At 45.4% G+C, this 8296-nt stretch overlaps 1 protein-coding gene across 1 annotated transcript in view; it reads left to right on the forward strand.

The window, feature by feature from the left end:
• rasa4 (RAS p21 protein activator 4) overlaps nt 1-7277 on the forward strand; it is a 66810-nt gene extending 59533 nt beyond the window's left edge. Inside the window, 5 exon segments of the mRNA XM_023968581.2 lie at nt 3765-3937; nt 4497-4634; nt 5314-5449; nt 6085-6205; nt 6520-7277. Coding sequence (XP_023824349.1) covers nt 3765-3937; nt 4497-4634; nt 5314-5449; nt 6085-6205; nt 6520-6610 — 659 coding nt within the window. The 3' untranslated portion in view covers nt 6611-7277.
• The last annotated feature ends 1019 nt before the right edge of the window (nt 7278-8296 follow it).

Here is an 8296-nt window from a genome sequence, read left to right on the forward strand (position 1 = left end):
ACTATGCATTTGGGCACATAGCGTTCTCCTGGTCTGGCGTCCGCCAAACCCAGATTCATGACTGCCAGATGGTGAAGTGTGATTCATTACTCCAGAGAAGGCATTTCCACTGCTCCAGAGTCCAATGGCGGCGAGCTTTACACCACTCCAGCCAACGTTTGGCTTTGCGCATGATGATTTTATGCTTGTGTGCGGCTGCTCGGCCATGGAAACCCATTTCATGAAGCTCCTGACAAAACGTCATTGCGCTAACGTTGCTTCCAGAGGCAGTTTGGAACTCGGTAGTTAGTGTTGCAACCAAGGACAGACGATTTGTACGAGCTTCAGCACTCTTCTGTCCCATTCTGTGAGCTTGTGTGGCCTACCACTTTGTGGCTGAGCCATTGTTGCTCCTAGACGTTTCCACTTCACAATATACAGTACCAGTCAAAAGTTTGAACACACCTACTCATTCCAGGGTTTTTCTGTATTTGTACGATTTTCTACATTGTAGAATAATAGTGAAGACAGTCACCTGAAATGCATTTAAATTAACAGTTGTGCCTTGTTAAAAGTTAGTTTGTGGAATCAGTTGTGTTGTGACAAGGTAGGGGTGTTATACAGAAGATAGCCCTATTTGGTTAAAGACCAAGTCCATATTATGGCAAGAACAGCTCAAATAAGCAAAGAGAAACGACAGTCCATCATTACTTTAAGACATGAAGGGCAGTCAATCCGGGAAAATTTCAAGAACTTTGAAAGTTTCTAAAAGTGCAGTCGCAAAAACCATCAAGCGCTATGATAAAACTGTCTCTCATGAGGACTGCCTCAGGAAAGGAAGGCCCAGAGTTACCTCTGCTGCAGAGGATAGGTTCATTAGTTACCAGCCTCAGAAATTGCAGCCCAAATAAATGCTTCACAGAGTTCAAGTAAAAGAAACATCTCAACATCAACTGTTCAGAGGAGACTGCATGAATTAGGCCTTCATGGTCGAATTGCTGCAAATAAACCACTAGTAAAGGACACCAATAAGAAGAGACTTACTTGGGCCAAGAAACATGAGCAATGGACATTAGACCGGTGGAAATCTGTACTTTGGTCTGTTTAGTCCAAATTTGAGATTTTTGGTTCCAACCACCGTGTCTTTGTGAGATGCAGAGTAGGTGAATGGATAATCTCTGCATGTGTGGTTCCCACCATGAAGCATGGAGGAGAAGGTGCTATGGTGTGGGGGTGCTTTGCTGGTGACACTGACTGTGATTTATTTATATTTCAAGGCACACTTAACCAGCATGGCTACCACAGCATTCTGCAGAGATACGCCATTCCATCTGGTTTGGGCTTAGTGGGACTATCATTGGTTTTTCAACAGGACAATGACCCAACACACCTCCAGGCTGTGTAAGGGATATTTGACCAAGAATGAGAGTGATAGAGTGCTGGATCAGATGACCTGGTCTCCACAATCACCTGACCTCAACCGAATTGAGATGGTTTGGGATGACTTGGACCTCAGTGAAGGAAAAGCAGCCAACAAGTGCTCAGAATAAGTGGGAACTCCTTCAAGACTGTTGGAAAAGCATTCCAAGTGAAGCTGGTTGAGAAAATGCCAAGTGTGCAAAGCTGTCAAGGCAAAGGGTGGCTGCTTTTGAAGAATCTCAAATCTCAAATATATTTTGATTTGTTTAACACTTTTGGTTACTACAAATTCTACATCTAAATACTACATGATTCCAAATATGTTATTTCATAGTTTTGATGTCTTCACTATTGTTCTACAATGTAGAAAATAGTAAAAATAAAGAAAACCCTTGAATGATTAGGTGTCCAAACTTTTGACTGGTATTGTACTTTTGTATAGTCTATGCAATTAATATGGTAATTCAGCCGTCCCTGTTATTGATAACATAGAATGTTTCCTTGCAGAATTGAAGTTAGCCAATAGCTATATCCTTAGCATATTTGTAGTCCTCAAAGGGAAAACTCTATAAGATCTCCTATTCTTTACAGGGTAACCACTACAACATCTCTTCCATGCGCTTATAATATGTGGTTAGCTATAAACAAATTCCCTAGATATGTAGAGGGTAAACTCAACAAGATTTCTCCCATGCTCTTATGTTTTTAGCTGGTGGTTATTAGCTAATTCCATATGGTTCGCTGGAGGTTAGAAACAACATGTATTTGACTGTGATTTAATGTGGAATGCTTTGAAGTGTTTGCCATGCCAATAACTCAAATCACTGACTTCACTAATACAATTATACTGAACAAAGGTATAAATGCAAAATGCAACAATTTCAACGATTTTACTGAATCACAGTTCATGTAAAGAAATCAGTCAATTGAAATAAATAAATGAGGCCCTAATATATGGATTTCACATGCTTGGGCAGGTGCACAGCCATGGGTGGGCCTGGGAGAGCATAGGTCCACCCACTGGAAAGCCAGGCCCAGCCAATCAGAATGAGTTTTTCCCCCACAGAAGGGCTTTATTACAGACACAAATACTCCTCAGTTTCATCAGCTGTCCGGGTGGCTGGTCTCAGACGATCCCGCAGTTGAAGAGGTCCTGGGCTGGCGTGGTTAAGCGCGGTCTGTGGTTTTGAGGCTGGGTGGATGTACTGCCAAATTCTCTAAAATTATGTCTTATGGTAGAGAAATGTACATTCAATTATCTAGCAACAGCTCTGGTGGACATTCCTGCAGTCACTGTGTCAATTGGGTGCTCCCTCAGCTGACATCTGTGGCATTGTGTTGTGACAAAACTGCACATTTTAGAGTGCCCTTTTGTTGTCCCCAGCAGAAGGTGCACCTGTGTAATGATCAGGCTGTTTAATCAGCTTGTTGATATACCACACCTGTCAGGTGGATGGATTACCTTGGAAAATGAGAAATGCTCACTAACAGGGATGTAAACAAATTTGTTCACAACATTTTACAGAAATTAGCTTTTTGTGCATATGGAAGATATCTGGAATCTTTTATTTCAGGTCATGAAACATGGGACCAACACTACATGTTGTGTTTTTTATATTTTTGTTCAGTATAATTCAGCTATCTTTTTTGATAGTAGAGATCAAATCAAACAGTATGTTACCTTTTAGGGTTGCTAAGATGTTAGTCATGCTAGCTGTGTGTGGTTTCCAATGGACTGACAATGCTGTGTGTTTAGGGATGCTATATCAATCAATCAAATGTATTGATAAAGCCCTTCTTACATCAGCTAATGTCACAAAGTGCTGTACAGAAACCCAGCCTAAAACCCCAACCAGCAAGCAATGCAGGTGTAGAAGCACGGTGGCTAGGAAAAACTCCCTCGAAAGGCCAGAACCTAGGAAGAAACCTAGAGAGGAACCGGGCTATGAGGGGTGGCTGTCCTCTTCTGGCTGTGCCGGGTGGAGATTATAACAGAACACAAGTTCTGCTTACAAAGTAGTTAGCCTTATATGCTAGCTGTGATTCCCTATGGGCCACCCATGTGGGTGGGGCTAGGTCTACATAAGGGTGCTAATTTAAAAAAATTCACAAAGCTCTGACGAAGGCCATGAGGCTGATACGTAAGCTTATTAAAGATCAGTGATACTATCAAGAGCAATGTGCGGTTTCCTTTTTCATTCATCTGATTCCCTATGTGCTGACATGACTCTGCTGTGTGTTCCAGACCTAGAGCTATAGTAGAGGTTATGTCAAACGCTACTGTTATGTTTAGGGATGATAAGATTTTAGCCATGCTAGCTAGTTGTGAGTGATTCCCTATGGCTTGACACTACTGTGTATTCCAGACCTGGGCCTGCAGCAGAGGATGAGTCTCCAGTGTGGCTCCATGGAGAAGGAGGGCTTCATTCTCCTACACAGGACCAAGGACAAGAGCATGCTGATGACATCACCTTTTAAGAAGTACTACGTCACCCTCAGCAAAGACACCCTGTCTTACGCCCGAACCCAGCACTCCAAGGTGAGTGCCTTCTCAGCTTGAGAAGATCACCTGTTGTAGTTAGTAAATCATTGACATTTATTGATACTGTAGACTTTTTTTTATTGGAGAATTTCTGTTTCAGCCCGTTATCTTCCTTTTGCTTTATAATGAACATTACCCAGGTATTTGTTTCCAGGCGTCCAATAGCAGCTAGTTCAAGGCCCTTGTACTAGTGTGTGAAAAACGCTACATGAAACACAATCTCTCCCACATCCCTTGTTGTCTTCCCACTATCATGGAGGAATGTATTTTATTACTGTATTCTTGTCTTATTGTCTATTTCTGTGCCTGTGTGTTGTATGTCTGAAACACCACTGTAGTATATTCATTCTAGCCTTGTCCCAGATCTGTTTGCGCTCTTGCAAACTCCGTTGCTGTCTTTGTCAAGCCAAACATGTTATTTGTCATGGTTGGCATGAACATGAGTGACGAGGGGTTGGCATGATAGTACAAACAGACTGGAATTCGGGCAGTAGTAATTCTAAGGTAAGGTGACAGATGGTTAAATTGAATTAAATTGTTTCCCCTGCTATCACAGAAGAGCTCCTTCATCTCCCTGCCCAGGATCCGAGCAGTGGAGAAGGTGGAGGAGAAGAGCTTTGGCAGTGCCAACGTCATGCAGATCATCTCCAGCCGAGACAATGGCCTGGTGGAGACACTGTACCTGGACTGTAAGGTCAGCTTCTTCACAAGACCCCAAAGCAGATAACACCCTATTCCCTATATTGTGCACTACATTTGACCAGGGCTATGGTCAAAAGTAGTGCACTATATAGGGAATAGGGTAGCCATGCAGGCCTACTGTATTTCTGAATCAGAATCAGTAAACTTTATTACAGCCAGAAATGTTCACAATAAATTTGATTGGTTTTCTCACACACACACACGAGTTAAAAAACATCAATACAGAATACATAATGTAACACATGCAAGATGAACACGTGATTATCACACAATACACAACTCATACCACATACAGCACTGTTGCCGGTCACTGGTAGTACAGTACCTGTATTCATCAAGTGTCTCAGAGTAGGAGTCCTGATCGAGAATCAGGTCCGACCTATCCATTTAGTCTTATTCATTATGATCTAAAAGGCAGAAATTATCCTAGGTCAGCACCCCTACTCTGAGGCACTTTATGAATACTGGCCCAGATTTGAATTATGGGATTAATAATAATTAATTGATGATGATAATAATAATAAAAATTATAATTGATTGGACTTAGCTCTTTTTCTAGACACCCAAAGCACTTTACATATTGTAGTAAGCGGGATGCTCACCTCATCCACCACCAATGTGTAGCACCCACTTGGGTCTCTACCCCCTCTCTTTATCTCTTTCCCCCGTAGAGTGTGAATGAGCTGAATCAGTGGCTCTCGGCCCTGAGAAAAGCCTGCAGCCACAACACAGACACTATGAGCTCCTACCACCCAGGGATATACAAAGGAGATCGATGGAGCTGCTGCCACCAGAAGGACAAAGCAGGTACCACAGGTTGGCGTGTCTGCCATGCAATGCAATACAATGCTACAATAGATCAGGTAAGAGTGGGGTATGGATTCAGAATCTCCTCATTTGCCGCGCATCAAAATTAGCCTAAATATAGGCTACTATTCATGTGTATTTCATACTGTTTGGGTAAAATGCTTGGATGGAATGTCAACCCCAATATATGTTCATGTCACATTTGCATTTTACATTTAGTCATTTAGCAGATGCTGTTATCCAGAGTCACTTACAGGAGCAATTAGGGTTAAGTGCCTTGGTAAAGGGCATATTGATAGGGATTCAAACCAGCAACCTTTTGGTTACTGGCCAAACGCTCTTAACCACAAGGCTGTCGCCTCCTACCACCCACGGTGCAATCACCCATGGTCTGCGTTCTATTGATCTCTTACCGTATGTATACAGTACAAGGTTTTAGCCCTATTCTAACACACCTGGTTCAGAAAATCAAACTCCAGATAAGTTAAATCAGGTGTGTTGGAGTAGGGCTGGAACAAAATTGTGCGCACATAGTAGTGCTCACAGAGCTGGTTTGACCACTCCAGTGGCAAGTGCTGGACAGGTGGTTAATAATGTTTATGGGGTTGAGTCAATAGCTGCTCTTGTCTGTCCAGACCCAGGATGTGACAAGACCAAACACGGGGTGACGTTACAGGAGTGGTACGATCCCCTCGACCCAGATCTGGAATCCCAGCTCATCTATCGACACCTTATTGGAGTCCGACAAGCTTTGAGGTACAGTTCAAAACATATTGGAGAAACCTATATCCCCCTTGTTTGTTCTCACAGACAGAACTGAGTTCAAATTGTATTTGTTTTCTTCCAAATACTTAGCTGCGGTCGATCAAGCTTGTCTTGCGCAATGGATCCAATGGAATAGTCCCAAAAGTGCAAGCCCCACCCATCTGGCACTCCAGGAAGCTCCAAGTATTAAACATATCTTAAATACTATTTGAACCCAAGTCTGTTCACAGATGCATTGCAGGTTCCTGTGTTTTGGTACTGTAGGCTGATGCACATTTTACTTTTGATTGTTTGTTTTCTTTCAGGAAAAGATACCAAGAGATGATCAAGCCAGAAGAAGAGGATGACAGAGAGACTTTGGAAGGTAGGGTTCTTGAAGCTTTTTTCTTTTCATAAAGATACTGTAACAATATACACTGATCAAAAAAATAAAGGGAACACTTAAACAACACAATGTAACTCCAAGTCAATCACACTTCTGTGAAATGTAAACTGTCCACTTAGGAAGCAACACTGATTGACAATACATTTCACATGCTGTTGTGCAAATGGAATAGACAACAGGTGGAAATTATAGGCAATTAGCAAGACACACCCAATAAAGGAGTGGTTCTGCAGGTGGTGACCACAGACCACTTCTCAGTTCCTATGCTTCCTGGCTGATGTTTTGGTCACTTTTGAATGCTGGCGGTGCTTTCACTCTAGTGCTAGCATGAGACGGAGTCTACAACCCACACAAGTGGCTCAGGTAGTGCAGCTCATCCAGGATGGCACATCAATGCGAGCTGTGGCAAGAAGGTTTGCTGTGTCAGCGTAGTGTCCAGAGCATGGAGGCGCTACCAGGAGACAGGCCAGTACATCAGGAGACGTGGAGGAGGCCGTAGGAGGGCAACAACCCAGCAGCAGGACCGCTGCCTTTGTGCAAGGAGGAGCAGGAGGAGCACTGCCAGAGCCCTGCAAAATGACCTCCAGCAGGCCACAAATGTGCATGTGGCTGCTCAAACGGTCAGAAACAGACTCCATGAGGGTGGTATGAGGGCCCGACGTCCACAGGTGGGGGTTGTGCTTACAGCGCAACACTGTGCAGGACGTTTGGCATTTGCCAGAGAACACCAAGATTGGCAAATTCGCCACTGGCGCCCTGTGCTCTTCACAGATGAAAGCAGGTTCACACTGAGCACATGAGCACATGTGACAGACGTGACAGAGTCTGGAGACGCTGTGGAGAACGTTCTGCTGCCTGCAACATCCTCCAGCCTGACCGGTTTGGCGGTGGGTCACTCATGGTGTGGGGTGGCATTTCTTTGTGGGGCCACACAGCCCTCCATGTGCTCGCCAGAGGTAGCCTGACTGCCATTAGGTACCGAGATGAGATCCTCAGACCCCTTGTGAGACCATATGCTGACACATGCACATGTGCTTAGCCCGGTGCGGTACATTCCAGCTCCACGTATCGGCCGGGCTAGAGTGGGCATCGAGCCAGGTGCCATGAAGCCGGCTCAACGTATCTGGCCTCCAGTACGTCTCCTCGGGCCGGCATACATGGCACCAGCCTTACGCATGGTGTCCCCGGTTTTCCAACACAGCCCAGTGCGGGTTATTCCACCTCCCCGCACTGGTCGGGCTACGGGGAGCATTCAACCAGGTAAGGTTGGGCAGGCTCGGTGCTCAAGGGAGCCAGTACGCCTGCACGGTCCGGTATATCCGGCGCCACCTYCCCGCCCCAGCCCAGTACCACCAGTGCCAACACCACGCACCAGGCTTCCAGTGTGTCTCCAGAGCCCTGTTCCTCCTCCACGCACTCACCCTGTGGTGCGTGTCTCCAGCCCGGTACCACCAGTTCCGGCACCACGGCACCAAGCCCTCCTGTGCGTCTCCAGAGCCCTGTGCGCCCTGTTGCTCCCCGCAACTAGGCCTTGAGGTGCGTGTCCTTAGCCCGGTACTAACCAGTTCCAGGCACCCACGACCAGGCTTCTGTGCGCCTCAGCCGGCCAGAGTCTGCCGTCTGCCCAGCGTCCATGCTGAGCTGCACGTTCCTGCCCAGCGGCCATCTGAGTGCCCGTCTTGCCCAGCGGGCCATCT

Source organism: Salvelinus sp. IW2-2015, linkage group LG23 (assembly GCF_002910315.2).
Source record: "Salvelinus sp. IW2-2015 linkage group LG23, ASM291031v2, whole genome shotgun sequence".
NCBI classification, from domain to species: domain Eukaryota; kingdom Metazoa; phylum Chordata; class Actinopteri; order Salmoniformes; family Salmonidae; genus Salvelinus; species Salvelinus sp. IW2-2015.